This window comes from Trichechus manatus, unplaced genomic scaffold (assembly GCF_000243295.1).
Source record: "Trichechus manatus latirostris isolate Lorelei unplaced genomic scaffold, TriManLat1.0 scaffold00065, whole genome shotgun sequence".
Lineage (NCBI taxonomy): Eukaryota > Metazoa > Chordata > Mammalia > Sirenia > Trichechidae > Trichechus > Trichechus manatus.
Window position 1 is genome coordinate 12,053,332 of NW_004444001.1, and position 21,190 is coordinate 12,074,521.

General features: G+C 41.2%; 1 protein-coding gene across 3 annotated transcripts in view; it reads right to left on the minus strand.

Moving 5' to 3' along the window:
* Positions 1 to 1,950: 1,950 nt before the first annotated feature.
* The window catches only part of RCAN2 (regulator of calcineurin 2), a 356,048-nt gene continuing 336,808 nt past the window's right edge, over positions 1,951 to 21,190 (minus strand). For all 3 annotated transcript variants that reach the window (XM_004379524.1, XM_004379523.1, XM_004379525.1), the window contains 2 exons: positions 20,997 to 21,168; positions 1,951 to 4,505 (listed from right to left, as the gene is read on the minus strand). In XM_004379524.1, the coding sequence (XP_004379581.1) occupies positions 4,345 to 4,505; positions 20,997 to 21,168 (333 nt within the window). In that variant the 3' untranslated portion in view covers positions 1,951 to 4,344. The remainder of the gene's footprint in view (positions 4,506 to 20,996; positions 21,169 to 21,190) is intronic.

Below are 21,190 nucleotides of genomic sequence, written 5' to 3' on the forward strand. Positions count from 1 at the left end.
CATCTAGTTCTTCTGGTCTCAGGGTAGATGAGGACGTGTTTTGGGTAGACTGTTAGCCCCGTAGGCTAGTTTCTTCTCTGAGTATTTGGTAGGCCTCCTTGATTCTTGATAAATATTTAATGGAATGAACACTACTTCACTTACTGCTTGAATCCCCATTCTATGCTTCTCTTTAAACAATATTTATTTACAGATTCTTAAATAAAGGCTTTGTATATATGGAAATGTCTCACAGACATAAGAGAGATGAAGTATATGTTTAGTAATGTGGACTTTCAAAATCCTCTTCTTCAGCACAACCAATGGCCCCTTCTATTCTCATAGTGGTTTTGTTCCAATTGAGGTATCTTACATACAGTATATTGCACAAATTTTGAATGAATTTTACATATTTAAAATGTAGATGGAGATGCAGATCGAGATGGAGAATGATTCTAGCATCCCAGAAGGTTCTTTTGTATCTCCTCTCAGTTGATTGCTTTCAAAAGGTAACCCTATTATAACTTCTATCAATGTAGATCAGTTTTGACTGTTTCTTAACTTCATAAATTGAGTCATACTATATGTATTCTTTCACGCCTGGCTGTTTTGGTTCTAAAGTATGGTTTTGAAATCCTTTGAGATCCAACCATGTTGTAATATGTATCAGTAATCTGTCTTATTACTTTGTAATATCCTTTCAGTAAATATAGTTTATTTATCCATTCTACAGTTGAAGGATATTTAGGTTGTATCTAGTCAATGGCTGTTACAAGTATTGTACAAGTATTTTGGTAATGTGGACACTCATCTCTGCTGGTTGTATGCCCTGGAGTGGAATTGCTCCTGGACAGGCATATGTTTAGCTTTAGTAGATACTACCGAACAGTGTTCTAAGTGGCTACACCAGTTTACACTTCTGCCAGCAATGCATGAGAGTTCTACTTGCTCCACATATCCACCAGCACTTAATATTCCCCGACTTAATTTTAGTCATATGATGGGTGTGTGGTGTATCTCTCTGAGGATTTAGTTTGCCTTTCTCTGATGACAAATGATGTTGAGTGCTTTTTAATGTTTATGGGCCATTTAGATATCCTTGTGTGTGTGTTTGTGTGAGTTGTCTCTGTGTTAAGCGCTGTTTAGCTAAAAAAAAAAAAAAAAGGTTGCTTTTTAAAATTGATTTGTAGGTGTTTTTACATTTTGGATATGAGTTACTTGACAGCTATATGGAGTCCCTGGGTGGTGCAAATGGTTCACATGCTTGGCTGCTACCTGAAAGGTTGGAGGTTAGAGTCTACCCAGAGGCACCTTGGAAGAAAGGCCTGGCAATCTACTTCTGAAAAATCAGCCATTGCAAACCTGGTAGAACACTGTTCTACTCTGACACACATGGGGTTGCCATGAGTTGGAGTCGACTCAATGGCAACTGGTTGGTAACAGCTACATGCATTGCAAATATCTTCTTTCATCTGAGACTTGCCTTTTCACTCTCTTAATGGTGTCATTTGATGAACAGAAGTCCTTAGTTTTGATGAAATCCAATTTATCAATCTTTTATATTAGGATAGTGATTTTTGTGTTCTCTTTAACAAACTATTGCAGACATCAGGTCTTTTACAGTGTTTTTAACCAAAGAATAGAGCGGGGAGACGTTAAAAGCGGGTCTTAGTGGAGCTGAAATGGCTTTCAGGACCCTGGTGTTGAAGCATGGCCACAAAACAGAGAGCTTGCCCAGCTCCCTTTTTCCAACCCCAACCTATCCCTCTAGGCCTTGCTAAAAATTCTCTTTCCTTATGAGGTGGCTGCCAAATAGCTTCCCCCAATGTTCATTTCACAAAGATCCCGGATGGGTTCATCCCATATGTTGGTAACGTCTTAGAAAGATGGTAGGCTGAATTGCACTCCCCACAAGAACCCCTCAAAAATACTGAATTCAGGAAGACAACACAGAAATCACACCACATGGACAGAGTCATTCACCAGGTATATTTGAAGTCTAAGCTCTTTGAGCTATACACGTGCACAAATGATTCAGTTGGTGGAAATCTCCTCCTCCCCCTCCATTTTCAAACATTTCAAACTTAAAATAGTGCTAAAGAGGTTTGCATAATGTGCATCATGGAAATGCTGAGGCAATTCTGACTTTCACAGTGCTGGGAGTTACCACTGAAAACACTTCAGAGAGTCGTTCTCATTTCTTACCACTCTCCTGGAGAAAGTTCCCCTTCTCACCTTCCCCAAACCCAATTTAATGAAAGAATTACTGGATCTCAGACGGACTAACATTGTCACTTTGCAATAAATCTCGCTAAGATTAACCACATAGATTATACACTCCACTGATTTCATTTTATGACTTTACAGAAGGTCAACTTTTACTAAATTTGGTTGCCAATGTCTGATGTGTCTATTTATTAAAAAATTAAAAATCATTTCCAAACATTTTCTCTCACCCAACTTTCTTTAGAACCTGCATTCTGAAAATTCTGGGTAGCTTAGAAAGTCAAATGACCTGTAGATGACTGAGAAGAAACATGGCTGTTGTCAGAGTTCTCTGGTCATCTGAATAGGTGAGGGCAATGTTTCTTCCACTAGAGGGCATCATTTCTCCACTACAAACTCGTCAGTCTTTCATTGGTCAAGGAAAAACAAAAACCTCCACAGCAAAGGAAAGTCAAAGCATTTGCTTATTGTACACTCCTCAGATTTTATTATTTAAAAGGAGCCTTCATTTTTCTTATGGAAACTCAGGATTTCACTAGCAATGCTCTCCTCAGTTTCACCTGTACTGTGTCCAGTACTATATTGCTATATTCACAGTAGAACGGACTTTAATTTCTGCGTGACAGTCTATGTTTTAAGTTTCTGATGAAACTAACATACACTCTAGTCAAAATCCACAACAATCCTTAAGTCAGTTGGCTGTGTTATTGTTCTCGTGTATTTTTCTGAGGCTTGGGTAATGAAAGTATTTCCCCACTCCAACACAATTCATATTTACATCTAAATTCATTCATTAATGTACAGGAACAGATGAGGCCTGGCACATATAGCAGAAGGTAATGATTCTACAGGTGTATCTTCTGTAATGCACTTTGGGCTAGAGAAACAGAAAAATCACATGTAACAAAAACAACTCTTTTGAGCACATGGGTATTTGCACGAGTAGGATCAGCATACACGTATTCTGCATTCTTCCCATTTTAATATGCTCAGCTGCATCCTGGAAATTTAGTTTTATCCCAATTGTCTACCACTGCCACTAGCATTTTCACTTTATTTTAAAACAAAGGGTGCTTGATAGCAAAGATGTTGGCTAATCATATATATATTGGCGTGAGACATTTTGTGCCGTTTCAAAATTCAGCATTATCCATAATAGGGTGTAATATTATCAGATTATCTGTATTAGTATATGAATGCATTCATAGCAATGCGCATATGTTCTTAAGCAGCTAATGGCTGAACAATCACTAAATAAAAATATCCAGATTTTAAAAGCACAGCTGAAACATTTGTACAAATATACAAAGAGAAAAAAACAATCGTTCAGACACCATGAAACTTTTGTAATAAATAGGTTCGTCTGAAATCAGTCTATATCACCCCGGACAAGCCTCCCCAATGAGACTGGGAAAATTCTATATGGAAGTGGTGTTCAAAATCTATTAAGGAATATCTTTGGGGCCAAGCTCAGTTTTGCCTCCAGGAATTTTAACAGGCTATGAAGTATTGACTCAAAATAGTAAATACACCCAGACTTGTTGAGCTGGACGATGCTGATAATTTTCCTAATCTAGAGAGGACATGGCTGGATGCTGACACTCTGTGAGTTCTAGTGTATTCTTAAATCATGAAAATAAATGCTGGTGATCATGCATGTCCTGGGAATGTCGGGATGCAGAGAACTGAGTGAGACCAGATAGGGGTATCTCATGCAGTCAAAGTCAAGTTTACATATGGTCCTATTTAAGTGGCCAGGAAAAAACAACGCGCACACCTCAGGACTGGGACGGAAATAGCTCACAAACAACACAGATGCTATTTGTTACTGGTGTCTCTGGCTTGGATCGACATGAGAAAATGAAGATATAGGCTGTATTGATTGTTTAATAAGAAAATGCTACTTTTTTTCCTAGAACCTTCTAAATAATGAATCACACTTGATGGAGTATGATATGATCAGGAAACATATCACCTTTTCCTAGCCCTTTTGTCCAAGAGGCTTGATTACAAGGAAGGAATCTCAAACAACCAAACACCCAGGGATTTAAAGGCAATTTTTTTTTCACAAACAAACAATAGGGGGAAGAAGCATGATAAAGAGGAGACGGATATTATGGTTGAGGCAGAGCTGTGAGCTCAGTTGGGCACGGAGGGTGGCAGGCCGGGACGCCGGGTTTGGATGATTTTTGGCTTTGGAGAAGTCTTTGGATCCTCTTCTTCCTCTATGTCACTGTCACATACATGCACGACGACACTTGGGGTGGACTCAGTCCCTGCATGGAGCTCGTACTTCTCTCCTGAAAAGCAAGAGAAGTAGGGGGTGAAAAATGGGTGGCATTTCAAAATAGATTCTTTGGCGAGGTTTGCATAAAGAAGTGAGAACAACATTTTGGAGTGTCTCAGAAAACCTGGGGTGTTATCCGGGGATGGCACAGGGTACTGGAAAGAGGAATGAGATCAGTCTGTCATTGTATGCCAGCTCCACCACTTATCAACTGTGCAGCCTTGAACAAGCCACTTAACCCCTTAGCATCCTCAAGTGTAAACTGCATATACTCCATGGAGAGGATTAAATGGGTCTGGCAATTATTAGTTTCTGTGCTATTTCCCAGAATTGCTTGTAATTATCTGAGTAACCCTGCACCAATCATTTCACTTCTTCATCTTTTGTATAAGGTAGTCTCTAAGGTTCCCTCCAGCTGTACACTTCTTGTAACAAGAGCTACCCCAGGATAGAATAAGGCGGGATCATCATTTATCTGGGATCTGCAGTAGTTATTGCATAACTGGGTTAGATGATCATCAAAACCCCTTCTAGTCCTGAGAGTCTATCCTTCTTGACTGGCTCATTTTACAGTCAAACTGCTGTTATCTGATTGGCTTCTTATCTGTTTTTATTTCACTTCAGTAGGTATTTATTGAGCACCTCTCACAGTTCGGTCCACTGCTAGGCATAAGGGCTACAAAGCATAATACAAATATGTGTGCCCTTCACAAGAGCAGAGTTCAGTGGAGGCATATGGAACAGAAAGTATTATAACAGTGAGCACTAGGATGGCAATATATGTCAAAGACTATGGTACCAAATTATAGAGAGGAAGTCACTCCAGAAGGCTTCCCAGAGGAGGTGACAGTTGAGCTGGGTCTAAAAGACAAATAGGAGACCTCTAGGTGGTAGAACAAGATGAAGAGGCATCTTTCTTCCCCACCCTTTATGAATAAACAGAAAAATCTCCTAAAAACAATGTCTCCCACATGTTGGCTCTTCAGGTCTTACTAGATCAAGTCCAGATTTCTTAGACTAGCACAGAAGATGCTGTGTTATCTCTCATCAATCATTTTCAATATTACTTCCATTGATTCCCTATTTGCTTCAGTCAGACTGGTTGACCTGTTAGTCTCTAATCATGACAGCTACATTTTATACCCACCAAACCAGCTACTTTTATTTGGAATCATCTCACCTCTTGCTGAGAGTTATCTATATCCTCCCCTCCTCCCTTTTTAGGATCAAGGCCAGATACCACCCAGTATAGGAATCTTGCCTGTTACCCTTGGTCTTTAGTGGAAAGTGCCTGTTTTGGAAGCCTAGGGAAAGTATCGGCAGTTCCATTCATCGGGCACTTGTTAGGCACTACTATGCACATGTTGATAAACACCAATGGTGAAAACAGCACAATTTTGTGAGGTACCGTTTTAAATTCTACGTGCTGACATTAGAGAATGGGAAGCACTGATAATGCAATAAGCATCAACACTTTTCTAAGTGATGCTGAGAAAACGTTCAACATTCAGAGTTAGCCATACCCAGCTAAGTCTTTCCTTGAACCCCCTAGACATCCTGCTGTGTAGAGTAAAGGCATTCCTGGTTGAGAGCAGCAAACATTTCACAAAACTGGAAGAGTGTTACATCATCAGCATTTCCCCCAGGTTATGCGCATTAGCAAAGAGGGATAGAACTAGTCAGAGACATAGAAGTATGGCTGATGAAGACTCTGTAATTTAAAATCTAGATTTGGTGAAATTGCAAGTAGAGAGACTGGGGAATTGTGTCAATACGTATTAAATCTCTGATATAACAGAGTTGACATGGAACAGTATGGATGCAGACAAGGATAGTGACAGAAGCAGGGCACATGGGCCAGAACCAGGAAGTGCTGAAGTCACTTATGCTAAAGTTCACTCTCCCACCTTGATGAGTAGAAGCTGAGAGTTGGTGCTAACCCAACCACACTGTAACCCACTCTGAAGTTATTATACCACATACACTTGCAGTTGTGATGCACACATTGATGCTAAATACAGTTCATTGAATTGTGTGGATTCTATTTTCCCTCAAGTATTTTGTCATTTTTATAAAAGTCCCAAGGTTAAAGAACCACTTCAGATATTGCTAAGAAGAAGGACCTAATGAAGTTAGCCTTCTCTGAGATGGCCCGGGGAGGACAGACCTGGTTAGTGGCATCTCTGAACTGTGGTTCTCCAACATCTGTATGTGTAACAATTTACTGGGGGCGCTTGTAAAAAACAGAGTTCACCAATATAGGGATACATCCCCATAAATTCTGCTTTAGTGAAATCTACATTTTAATCCAGTACCCTCAGGTGATTCTTGGTGTCTCACTGTCTGGATGCCACTATCACTTTGCTTTGTGTGATAGGCAGGAGGCTGCAGGCCCTGCAAGGGCAACGACACACACATAATGTGCCCCATCCCCTCCTCCATTCTGTATCATGACTTTGCATTGGAAAAATGGTGATCATGCAGGGAGAGCATAATAGAGTGAGGGAGACTGAGGATGTCAAAAGAAAAAAAAAAAAAAACCCGTTGCCATCGAGTCAATTCCAACTCATAGTGATCCTAGCGGACAGAGCAGCACTGCGCCACAGGGTTTCCAAGGAGTGGCTGGTGGATTCAAATTACTGACCCTTTGGGTAACAGCCGTAGCTCTTAACCACTGTACCACCAGGGCTCCATCAAAAGGAGGCAAGAAATCCTGGATCAGATCTGTGGCCACCCCCAGCCATCAAAGTTAATTAATCTTTGGGGTTCTCATCTACGTTTATGAAAGAACAGTAAGTCACTCAAAATTGGATAGCAAACTATGGTTGAATCCATTGCAACCAGGGTTTCTAAAATTTTGTCTTTCCTTCAGGATTTCATTGTGATTCTGAATGAAAGACACCCTTTAGTGAGAGACAGAGGAATAATTTATGAGTAATTAAATGAGGTTGGTGCTTTTGGTTTTTGTAGATAGGATTTCTTTTAATTGTTTGGAGAATAAGCACCTCTTGAAGAAACCCCAATAGCTGCAGCAGCTCTGTTCCTTACTCTGCTGTTTGTGAGCATGGAGATGGCAGGGGAATGGTCACTAATGTTCCGATGAGGGCAATGATAGAAAGGAGTCTGGGATAGGAGGGTAAGCATGGTGATTGCAGGAATTAGGGTTGAAGTGGTGGCCATGGCAGGACCCATAACAGACACCCTGCCCTTCATCTTCATCTCTTGGCAAAATGCGAGCCTTCTGATTCAACCTTTGCTTTGCCCTGGCCTGGATAATGAACATTCTCTTGAAGACACCTCTTGTTCAATGTGTTTATCCTGATTCAGACGTATTTGCCTTTCCTCTCAAAACAGATATGTTGGGTGAACAATCAAGAAGGGGAGGGGCCAGCAGAGAAGCACACTCTCTGAAGGGTGCAGAGCAACTTTCCCGTCAGGTTAATGAAGTCAGATATCTTGGTAGTAGAGATATTTTATTGCTGTGATCCCATTAACTCTGACATTTCACGGTTCTATTTTTGGAAACTTCCTTACTATTGAAATCCAGCAAAGCTTAACAGCTGCTAAGAGCCCATAAAATAAAAAGAAATAGCTTTGGTCTTGCTGGATTGAATTTTTCTTTTTTTGGCTTCTTTTCCCTTTGGGCCTCAGCTAATTCTTCCACCACCAGGGCTGAGGACCAACTGGTGTTAGTTGGGGACAAGGAGCCCACTGGGCCTTGTACACACAGGACGGTGACAGATCTGGCCATACTGCAGTGAGAAAGGGCCAAACAGACCAGAATTTCTTTTAAGGGATGAGGAGAGGGTTCACCCATCATAACTCAATCCTCTAGTCTGTGCTCAACGTGTCCTTTCTCCTGAGAGCTGGGAGGAGGCCAGGATCAAAAGCCAGGTTGCACAACTCAAAGAATGCAAACCATGTCACTGAATTGTACGTGGAGAAATTGCTGAATGGGTATATGTTTTGTTGTGTATATTCTCAACAACAACAACATAAAATAAAAAATCGAGCAACTTCTTTAAGAGGCAAAAGAAAAAAGTGGGGTGGCGGGGGGAGATGCAGAATAGAATTTAAAATTCTCAACAGAATTCAGACTTTCTGGAACCACTGAGGCTGGATGAGCTCCCAAAACTATTGCTCTGAGATAATTTTTAAACTTTAAACTTTAAACCAAAACTATCCCTTGAAGTCTTCTTTGAACCAAAAAACAGCTTATTCTCGTTAGTGAAGTATGTCTGCTTTGAGAATTATCTATGTGAGATAAAATTGACAACGGCAACTCAAAAGGTTGGATGGGAAGCTTAGGAGGCAGTGAGTTTAAGATAATGGTGGTGGAATAATGTGGAAAAGGGTAGTGAGAATGGTAGCATAACTTGAAGAATGTAACCAATGTCACTGAATTGTACATGCAGAAATTGTTAAAATGGTGTTAGGTCTGGCTGTGTGTACTTCCACCAAAATAAAAAAAAAAAGTATTCGTAATGCATTGATCAGGGCTTTCCACCTATGCCCATGAAATAAACTGCCCACTCAAGCGAATGAGAAGTCCTCTAGTATCTGGCCAAAAGTTAAATTCTCATTTAGGCCTTTGGAACTGATTTAGGCTTGGCCGTTGTTCAAAATGGACGCCAAAGTTCTGTCTCCTCTTTTCCTGAGTGGATGGAGACAGGTTGGTGACAAAGTCCTGATTCCTGCAAGTCTAGAGGAGGGAGTGAAGGTGCCCACAGGCTGCTTTCTGTTCCCAGGAGGAAGCTGGTCATATCCCCATACTAGCCCGGGGGGTGGGGGACACGGTTCGGTGATGTGATTCCTGTACAATTGCAGAGAAGTGTGTTGGTGTCTATCAGTCCAAGTGCCACTGGAAAGTCTCCATCACGCCACCTTCGCCTCATGAGCTATGGAATGGGCCCTTCTTGAATTCTCTTTACAAAATCAGTGTGATTATGCAAAGTCTGTCTTAATGCATTATTCAGACTTGTTAAGGTTAGGAGCTATAAAAATGTGTGTTAGAGTTTGGAGTCCCTGGGTGGTACAAATGGTTAAAGCACTCAGCTGCTAAATGGAAGGTTGGATGTTCGAGTTCACCCAGAGACACCTCAGAAGAAAGGCCTAGTGATCTACTTCCAAAAAATCAGCCACCGAAAATCTTATGGAGCACAATTCTGCTCTGACACATATGGAGTTGCTACAAGTTGGAGTCAACTTGACAGCAACCAGAAAGAAAGAACCCTAGGCATCAGCCGGTATTTGAACTCACCATATTTCTTAACTCTCTCTCATTCCTGGCAGGTATAAAGCTGGTTTGGTTTTTGGTCAAACATGTTGCCCAATAGAAGGACTGAGTTATAGTAAAAAACATTAGGAAGTTTCCCAAAGCTACACTCCTTCTCCCATCCAGATGTGCTTCTAAATGATATTTTAAGGTATCTACCAGCAATCTTCCCTTCTCTTCATTTTCCAAGGAGAAGGGAAAAAAGTGTGTGCCTGGGAAGGAGGAAAGGAGTGTGTAAAATTGTGAAGCAGGTTTTACTCACCTCTCTACTGTCTCCCCCTGTTCTAACCCCTCTTTGCTCCTGTGCTGGTACCTCTGATCCCTTACTAGGCATTCCTTGCTGCCCCACGTCTCTGAAAATTCTTTATCACATTTGAGAACCACCTGATTAATATTGCAAAAGTGTAATATTAGTGTGGGTCCCCAACTAGGAAGCTATAATCTCAGTGGTGTCTGCAAATGGGATGGGATTCTGTGAGCTGTCATAATGACTGGGGTGGAAGTGGATACTGGCATTTAGTAGGTCTAAGGGTGCTAAACGTGGGTAGGACTGTCAACTCTAAAATATCATAGCCTTCACATTGAGAAAATTGAGCTAAGAACTTCACTTAAGCACTTACATTTTAATAAGGGACTAAGATACGGTTTGAAAGTGATAATAAGCCAAGTGATAATAAGCAGGTAATACACATTTAACATTTACCATGCTCAGGTGCTGGACATACAGATTTAAATGGACTATCTCATTTGTTGCTTGCAACAACTATTTTAGTGCTGAGGAAACTGAGGCCAAGAGAGGTTAAGACAATTGCTTAAGGTTACACAGTTACTAACTAGTACAGTCTGGACTTACACTCACATCCTGAGTTTTAATCATCATTATAAGCAAGAGAAAAACTTGTCTTTACACTGGATCTTTATTGACGGCCATAAAATAATAGAGGAGATAGTCTGGGGCAGAGGGAATTCTGGGAAACTTAAAATCTCAGTAATTTGGTTGTTACCTATTCACAAGGTCAGTTTGAGTTTGGAGAAAGAACTTATTTTCTAAGTTGAAACAGAAAGAGGAATTCAGGATTAAATATGTGTTCCAGGGGTAAAAAGACTTTTGCAATTTTTTCTCTCTCATTCCTTGTGTTTCTATGAACTCATATTTAATTTTGGTTGACAAAGGAGAAAATGCTGTAGGTAAACTTTAGGGTGAGGACAATCACTGAACAGCAACTCTGTCTCTTTTGCTTTGTTCAGCAGCTGCTTCTATCAAAGAATGTCTTCTAAACATGGGTGGCAAAGAGTATAAAGCATAGCACGGACCAAACCCAAATATTTCATCAGCAGTTCAGAAAAAAAATCCATGCAAGTAACAACCTCCATCACAACTACCACAATGGACACACACATTGTGCTTAGTGGGTGGTCAGCACTGTTCCAAACACTTTATATATATCAACTCATTTAATGGCAGAGGGAATTTCTGAGTCCTGCCCTATGAAACAACGCTGCTCAGAGTAGCATTATCACAACACCTACCCCTTATTTGATACTTACTATGTGCCAGAGGGAAACCCTGGTTGCATAGTGGTTAACTGCCGCAGCTGATAACCAAAAGGTCAGCGGTTTGAATCCACCAGGCGCTCCTTGGAAACTCCATGGGGTAGTTCAGCTCTGTTCCATAGGGTCACTATGAGTAAGAATTGACTTGACAGCAATGGTTTACGGTTTATGTGCCAGAGGGTCGCTATGAGTTGGAACCAAGTCGACCGCACCTAACAATAACAACAACGTGCCAGGCACTGTGCTAAGTACTTTATGTATAGTAATTATTCCATCTTCATGGTGACCATGGAAGTTGTCGAATGATCACCATTAAAGACAAAAGGAGGTGCAGAGAGGTAAATAGTTCAGGGCCGCATGCAAGCACATGGTAGAGCCAGGACTCCAACACACGACTGTTGTTGTTGTTAGGTGCCGTGGAGTCGATTCCAACTCATAGTGACCCGTGTGTCAGAGTAGAACTGTTCTACAGGGTTTTCTGGCTCTAAGTTTTACAGAAGCAGATCACTGGATCTTTCTCCTGTGCTGGGTGGGTTCGAATCACTAACCTTTTGATTAACAGCCAAGCACTTAACTTTTGTGCAACCAGGGCTCGTTAATCTAGGACTACCAGGTATCAAAGTATAACCACCACATTGCTTCTGGCATGTAGGTAGAACACTGGGATGGTGCAGGAATTACATGATGCCTGAAAATCGACTTCCCTGTCTCAGAAGTTACAGTATGAGTTCATTTTAGGAAGCTATTACCTACTTGAATCATTACTTGAATCTTTCTAGCCTATCCTCAGTGCTGAGCCACATCAAACTAGGAAAATAGGAGAGAGTGCTTGGTAAGACGTGGGAGGCAGGAGATAAATGTTCCGTAGTTTTAAGAGGTGCTCTACTTAATTAAGAGAGCGTTTGCTTGTCTTCTGGAGGTTTCCTTCTAAGACTGGATTAGAGAGTCCATTTATCTTCATTCCTTCCTGAGACATTTAAGACCTAACATACTTCACAAGACAAATGATTGACTGAGGGCCTGAATCAGTGGTTGAAATGAAGAAGTGAAACCCTAGAAGGGATGTTTACCAGTTGCCATCGAGCAGACTCCCACTCATGGTGACCCTAAGGGTGTCAGAGTAGAACTGTTCTCCATAGGGTTTTATTTCATATATATACATACAAAAAAAAACCAAAAAACAAAAAACCCAAAACCAAACCCATTGCCATCGAGTTGATTCCAACTCATAGCGAACCTATAGGACAGAGTAGAGCTGCCCCATAGTTTCCAAGGACTGCCTGGTAGATTTGAACTGCTGACCTTTTGGTTAGCAGACGTAGCTCTTAACGACTATGCTATCAGGGCTTCCATATATACATACAGTTTATTTTATTTTTGTTGTTGAAAATATACACAGCAGAACATACACCAATTCAACAAATTCTACATTTACAATTCATTGACATTGATTACATTCTTCAAGTTCTGCAACCATTCTCACCCTCCTTTTCCAAACTGTTCCTCTACTTTAACATAAACTCACTGCTCCCTAACCTTCCTATCTAATCTTTAGAGTTGCTATTGTCAGTTTGATCCCATATAGATAGTTCTTTAAAAGAGGACAATGCTCAAGGCAGACATTCTTTGCTAGTTAAGCTAAACTATTGTTTGATTTAAAGAAGACTTCACGGGCTATTTTTGGTTTAAGGTTTAAAGATTATCTCAGGGCAATAGTTTTGGGAATTCACCCAGCCTCAAGGGCTCCAGAAAATCTGGATTCTATGAAAATTTAAACTTCTGTTTTACATTTCCCCCCCTTTAAATCAGGATTTGTCAATAGAATCTCTGAGCAAAATGCTCAGTTATGGTTCCATAGGGTTTTCAGTGGCTGTGACTTTTCAGAAGTAGACTACCAGGGCTTTCTTCCAAGGCACCTATGGATGGACTCAAACCTCCAACCTTTTGGTTAGCAGTTGTGTTTTAACCATTAGTGCCACTTAGGAACTCCAAAAGGAAGGTAAAGGGAGAGAAAGATTAAGAGAACCATGAAGGGGAAGAGGTGAAAGGATAAAGAGGGAAGGAGACCAGAGGAGAAGGGCTCTCTGTGGCCTTGTGAGGTTGGGGCTGTTCATACAGGGTGACAGGAAACTGGCAGAGATACAGAAATAACATGTTGTTCAGAAGTGCTTGGTTAGAGGTGTGCTTGGTCATTTCTGTCTGGGAATGGACCACACTATTCTATCTTTCTGGATATTAGGGACCCAACTAAGGGAATAGCTATGGGAACACACACACACACACACCCATAAGAAAACATCTGAAAGATAAACACAACAATTTTTTTTTCTATTGTGTGCTGCCTCACCCTTCACCAAAGTTACCACTTATCTACTGTCTATTTAGAAACACAACAATTTTTAAGGTACTTATTTTGAGGTGGTAGGATTTGCTAATTCATCTCCCTCCCCTCCACCTTTTCTTTTTTTTTGCTGATCTGTATTTTCTATTTTTCTACAATGGGCATGTTTTACCTGCACAACAAGGATAGAGTCTATATTGCTACTCAGAATAGTGACTGAGTGACTGAAGATGATTGTGGAATATATGCTGAGAAGAAAATCCCTTTTAAAAACTTTCCCAGGGAACATTCTTAGAAAGGAAATGGAAAATTATGAACATGTGTTTCAGGATCACACATCTGAATCCCTTGGGTGGGAAACTTGACACTTAGAGACCACACTCAATGAGCACTGCATCCTGGCTGTGCTGTCTTTTGGGTCTGCGATCAGAATATAGCAATTGTTGAAAAAGAACTGAGGCTGTCTACAATATTCATACCACATGCACCAAAAATATAAGTACTCATCTATATTTTAAAAACTGAATTTTCACTACCTTTGAATCAAGGCCTGAAATAGAAAAAAAAAAAAAACTCTCTTCCTTATAAATTATACGAATCAATGAAACATTTTCCATTTTGGGATACCAAGCAACACCAAGAAAACTGGTTTACTATAGCACGTTTTGATGGAGAAAAACTTGGAAAAAGAAAAAGTCTAAATATAGCAGATGCACGCAACTTGAAACTCGAGCACCATTTTAAACTCTCCTCTGCAGTTAACTAAAATTGATCTCCCTAACAAGAGCTAAAAATAGCGAGAGGGAAAAAAGAGAATAGACAATGACTTTTCACATCGCTCCCTGCAGGCATTTTCAGTGACAATGAGCATGACCCTCTAGAGCTACCCTAGAGAGCAGAACAAAGACTGGCCTTTCACATCCCCCCTCGGAGTACCACCCATTAGTACAGTCTTTTTTTTTTTTAGTACAGTGTACCCTTCTATTTTGCCAGTTTTGCTGATTGGTAGGGATAAGCTATTTTGCTACGCTGGCTTTTTTTTTTTTTCCTATTTTGTTCTACATCAGAAAAGAACATAGCACTCTACTGCTTCAGAAGTCAGAAACAATAGGTATCATAAAATAAATACAAATAAATACCAAATTCATTCTCTGCCTCAAGATCAGAGCACATCTTATTTTTTCCAGGTCATTGATAAGTGATGGGCTTCTATAAATTCACCAAGGGGGCTATTATAAACGTCTCTGTTTTATAGAGAAGATAGCTGCCCCTTCAGCAGAGCAGAGGAAGGCAGATTCCAAACCTCATGTCCCACTGGACAAGAAAGGAAATCATCAACTGATGCAGTGGATGTGTTTGGGGGAAGGGGATACCAAACGTGGAAAGTTGTTTTGTATTTTTAATATTTCTTTTCATTACCATCTAGAGTTTCTTCTGAAGAAATTCACTTTACTATTCAAGAGCCTGCTCTGGTTTCTGCAACTTTTCACCACACTGGACCCCAGGGTAAAGGGTGCTTACTCAACCAATCCCTTCCAATCTCCCTCATCTCTTCTGCTTCCTGACAGTGTCAGAGGGACATATTTTAACTTACCAGCTTTGCATCCTTGGGCAAAGTTACTTATCACTCTGAGCCTTACATTCCCCAGCTGTATAAAGGGGATTAATAATAGTACTTGTCTCATAGCGTTGCTGTCAGCATTAAATGAGGTAATATAGTAAGGTGTTTAGAATAATGTCTGATACATAGTAAGCCCTATATATAAGTTTTTGAGGAGCACTAGTGGCACAGTGGTTAAGTGCTGGGCTGCTAACCGAAAGGTTGGTGGTTTGAACCCACCAGCGTTCCATGGGAGAAAGATGTGGCAATCTGCTTCTGTAAAGATTACAGCCTTGGAAACCCTGTGGGGCAGCTCTACTCTGTCCTACAGGGTCACTGTGAGTCAGAACTGACTCGACGGCGATGAGTTTGGTTATTATATGTGTGTGTGTGTATATATATATATATATATATGTAAGTTTAAACTATTGTTTTCATTTTTTTCCTAATTTGTCCTTTACTTACTTTTTGGATACAAACAGGACATACAGTTAAGGGCATAATGAGTAAGAATGTTTGAAACTGTGCCTCTCATAATTTTTAGAATATAAACTTTCTCTAACTATAATAAACAGAACTAAGAGATGCTCATCAGGGTCATGTGCCCCTAGTCTTATGTTGTAAGGTCACGTTAAGTATTTTAAAGGATACCGGTTTGGGTATGATCACGGTTCCTTTGTTCTCTCCCTGCTTGTTCCAGGTACTTCCCTACAAGTTCTAGGGAGCCCGAGCTATCCCTCTTTGGAGAATGATCACCAGGAAGGCACTTTTCTAGGGCTGCTGCTGTTTTATTCTTTGATTGTCTGAGCTGAGGCCTGTGCCAGCACACTCCCATTTGTCCGTAAAAGGGTCCTGATGGCGCATTGTTAAGGTTCCTCCAAGCCAGCCAGTGTCCTGAAGCGCTCCTTAGCCTGAGTGCCATCTCACCCTGGATCCTGCTCCAGGGTGTTCTTTCTTTAGACTTACGAGTTCCGGCATCTTTAGCTTTCTGCGTCTCTTCTTAGCCACTCAGCTCTGCCAGTTTAGCACAGTTACTCACCCTCCTCAGCAATACTTTTATTCCTTTGATCACCTGAATTGCTTTTTTTCTGCCCTCATTCTAATCTCTTTCTGCACTTCTGGAACTGAGGTAGTCATCTTTTAACATGGAATGATTTACAATTTGTTACTGAAATGATGCTGCCAAAGGATTAAAAATAAATCTTCCTAGATCATTTTTTTCCCCAAATGGAAATGCTAGAAGTACTCTTTGTAGAGAAAACATTAATTTAGGGCTGTCTGGCTCAGTTTGGCTAACGTTATAAGAAAGCAATAATTTGCCAGTGAAGGAAATATCTCTAGGCAGGCTAATAGTCTGATCCATTCGCTCACTCATTCACTCATTCATGCATCCAATATTTACTGAGCATCTACTATGTACCACGTGCTATCAGGTACTGGGGATGCCAAGCTGAATAAAACATGCATTCTCTCCTCAAAAAGTAGGGAAGCTGATAAGTAGAACAATGGAAAATTACCATAAGGAGAAGACAATATTCATTAAAAGTGCCAGGGAGAGGGGCAAAGATGGGGGTGGGGAGAATGCAGGGTTTGTCCCCTGCTCCGTCACTGTTGTAGCTGAAACAGTCACAAAAGGCCCAGTCCTTGGATATAACCTCTGTGATATTTTCAACTCAATTGTTGGCTACAAATCATTCATCTGTATGGGGTGAGGAAACTCCAGGGACACAGGAAAGGGACAAATGGGTACACAAACAAAGAGAAACAGGCTCAAATTGCTGGCAAGGGATGGAGAGAAAGATATTCCAGAAAATACATACACAGTGCAGCTGTTCCATGGGAAACAGTATCAGTCATCCTTGAAAAACAGGACACTTTCAATATTTTCTCTTGTATACAACAATGCACAGGTCTTCATTTTCACACTTATCAGACACTGAGTTAAGCTTTCTGGAAGCTTAGAATGAGGTTAGATATTTGTCAAGTCAGGGCTGGGAAAAATGTCTTGCTGATGTCAGAGCACAGCAAGCCTACGGTCAGCAAAGGCAGTCAGTGGTGCAAACATTAACATGTTTGGCTGCTAACCGAAAGGGTAGAGGTTCGAGTTCACCCAGAAGCACCTGGGAAGAAAGGCTTGGTGATCTACTTGTGAAAAATCAGCCACTGAAAATGCTGTAGAGCACAGTGGACACACACGGGATCACCTTGAGTCTGAGTCACCTAAACAGCAAATGGTTTGATTTTGGTTTTGTCTTTGATAGAAGGTCATTTGGCTAAGTGGTCAAGTTCACTCCCTTAAGAAAGAAGGCCCATGGACTGTGGGACATAAAGTGATACTCGTGAAGAGTGTGCCTCTTAGTCAAGTAGATACAAGAGACCAAAGGGGCAGCTTCTGTCCAGAGGTGAGATGGGAAGGCAGAGAAGGTTAGGAGCTGGATGAATGGTCATGGGGAATCAGGGGCGGAAAGGAGGAGTGTGCTGTTGCAGAATGGGGTGAGCAATTAGGGTCTCATAACAATGTATGTACAAAAAATTTTGTATGGGAGACTAACTTGAAATGTAAATTTCATTTAATTACAACAATAAAAAAAGAAAGAAAGAAAGAAGGTCCAGGTTTTGAAATTGCCTCTGCCACCAACCAATTGTGTCACCTTGGGCAAGCCCATCCACCTCTCTACAGCTCAGTTTCCTGATTCATAAAATGGGGACAATAATAGTTCCTATTTCTTGTGCTTATCATGCTGCAGGGTACTTTGTAAATGGCAGACAGTACAGTCACTGTTATAACAGAAGGTGAAGGTCATGGGTGACGTTGACCCTTAGATGAGCACACAATTAAGATAAAGACATATTTTTGTAACAGTTTATAATTTACATACAACTCTGAAAAGAACTCCTGTTTTTTCTCTACCTCGTCAATACCATTTCCTTCATCCTTCCTCTGTGCCAGGCTCTGTAAGTGTTCCTTCCAGGACCTAATTCCCATTCCATTTATCTGCCTCCTGCAGTCCCAGGTCCCATTTTTCCCTGGCTGTGTCTTCTAGATCCAGGATTCAGCTCCATCGCCGGTAAGGGTGTCTGCGACTTGCCCTTACCTTCTCTTCGCATCAAACTTAGTGAACATTGACTATAAACTAATTTTCTTTAACATTCTGGATTAACAAATGATAAGAGCTTACTGGATTACTGGCTTCAAGGGGAGTGGACCAGAAACCCACTGGGGCCTGATGGTCGGAGAGTCTAACTAAGTCTAGGCCTCCATTATAAAGAGTGAATTAGGAAGGACACTGCATTCGAAGCCTCAGCTCTGTCACTGGCAAGTTATTTTCCCCTCTCTGGGCCTCAGTTTCCCCTCCTGTAAGATGCAGGTTGGCCAGATGGCTCCTAAGTCCACTAGCCTAGACCTTAGTGATTTTAGGAAGAGCTCTGTTTGCTCACATCCAAAGCAACTCTACAAGGTTTTCAAATGCATTCTTATTACTATCTGAGCATAGGTGTCAAACTGGTAGATCAAAGGACCTTGGCTCTCATCAGTCCATCTGAGGGCGGGGTGCGGGGGGGATGCCTGTCTGCTGTACTGAGTTTCCTGAATTACTGTGGGAAATGGCTTCACAAGGCTTGACTTCAGCAGACTCAACTTACTTTGTACACTCTCCAATGTTTGAGCATCCCCTCACCTATCATAAACATGTCTCTCTTTGAATGGGGAGTATATAAACTCAGGATTCCTGCATCTGAACTAGACTTTCAAGAAAATCACATTTCATGAGGAATCTGCATTATTATATTGCTTCTTTCATCAGTCCCTCTTAGTTAGACACCTACTGCTTCTCACAAATGGCTCTTTGAAGGTGAATCAATGGCCATTTTAAAGGCCTCAAGAAGCTGAGTGACTTGATCATGATTACAAAGAAACTCTCAAGGGGCTCGCACTTGAGAGGGCTGTAATTAACTGTCAGACCACAGTGCCCTGTGCTATGCAACAGGCAGGAAGTACTTATCAATCAAATCAGCCTTGTCTTAACCTGAGTGCCCGCTAGGGCGACCAGCTTGTTCTGGTTTGCCTGTGAATTTCTCAGTTTTAGCACTTAAAGTCCCTCACCCAGGAACCTCCAGTGCTGGGCAAAACAGGGCAGTTCGTCACTCTAGTTTTCAAATTTCAGTATATGTAAGAATCAACATTATTGATTATTAAAACTTCTGATTTCTGGGGTGGTGATTCTGATGAAAATATTTTCCTGACCACACTAAGAAATACTGGTAAGAACTTCCTGTAAGTTTATTATTCTTGCTATTTGGTTATTAGTAGTCCTTAAACCCAGCTGAATATTAGAATCACCTGGGGAGCTTTCTACACATACAAATGCCTGGACTTTATCCTAGACCAATTAAATTAGAATCCTTGGGGGTGGGGTCAGGACATTGGGATTATATTTTTTCAAGCCCCCTCCCATCCAGGGCATATTAACAGTAGACAGAGCGGACATTATATCCATTTGGGTCCATGTGCCTAAAATCTCAGCCATGACCTGGTTTCAGCCTCTCCAATTTCCACCATTTCCCCTCCTGATGTTGTTGTTGTTATTAGTTACCATCAAGTGGCCCCCGACTCATGGCAACCCCATGCACGATGAAACAAAATACTGCCCAGTCCTGCATCATCCCCACAATCAACTGCAGATCAGACCGTTGTGATCCACAGGCTTTTCACTGGCTGATTTTTGGGAGTAGATCACCAGGCCTTTCTTCCTAGTCCGTCTTAGTTTGGAAGCTCCACTGAAACCTGTTTAGCATCACAGCAACACACAAGCTTCCACTGACAGACTGATGATGGCTGAGCATGAGGTGCACTGGCCGAGAATTGAACCTAGGTCTCTTGCCTGGAAGGCAAGAAGTCTACCACTGAATCACGGCTGCCCCCTTGATACAATATAGGAAAACCACTTTGGAGAGCAGGCATCATCCGCTAAAACTGAGGACAATACCACTTCTGGGCATAAATCCTAAAGAAAGTTTTAGACAAGTGCTAAGGAGACATGTGCAAGAATGTTAACCATAGCTTTGTTTGTAACAGCAAAAAACTGGAAGCAATCTAAATCTAAATGGCCATCAAGGGAAGAGTGGATGAATAAAGAATGGTATATTCATATAAAGGAAAACTATACTGCAGTGAAAATGAATGAATCAGCAACATATACCAACATCAGTACAAAGTGACCACAAGATTTTCCTAAAGTTAAAGGCTATTAAAGGCTAGTTGAAGGTGAATGACTTTCTGGAAACTTGGAAGGTTCACTTTGGCAGGCAGGTTGCCTTACAGCAGAGGGTTCTTGGGTGTGTGATAATACCTGCCAAAGCAGCAAAACAGGGTTGTGTAGTAGAAGCCCCCTGCCAGTTGGTAGAGCTCATTTCACCAGCTTTAAGAAGACATCTTCCTTGTGGTTCAAAGAGAAATCCCGTAAGAATTAGGTAGCACGTTCAGATCTTAAAATATCTGCATTGCAATCCAGAAGTTGTGTGAACTGACGTCACTTTCGCACAGGTTCCCAAATTGTTTTTAAACATGTGTAAAGTATGATGCTGCATTCTCGTTCATAATTCCCTCTCATGGTCCACATATAGTGATAAATCCATTAGAAATGCAGATGTTATCACAAACCCGGGATTTCAAGGTTGTTAATCTTTTCTAGGTTGCTGACAAATATTTACCTTTAAAAAGGACCACAGAGCTTACCTGGTCCTAGTTTGGCCACGGCATAGAGGAGGTCGTAGTTGAGGACTGGCGTGGCATCGCTGATGGGCTGCCAGCCAACGGGAGGAGATGCCGGGGGTGAGATGAGAAACTGTTTGGAGGGCTGTGGTGGAGCCAAATGCAGTTTGTCTCCGTCTGTCTCTGGAGTCTGAACCTTTTAAACAAAGTAGAAATGA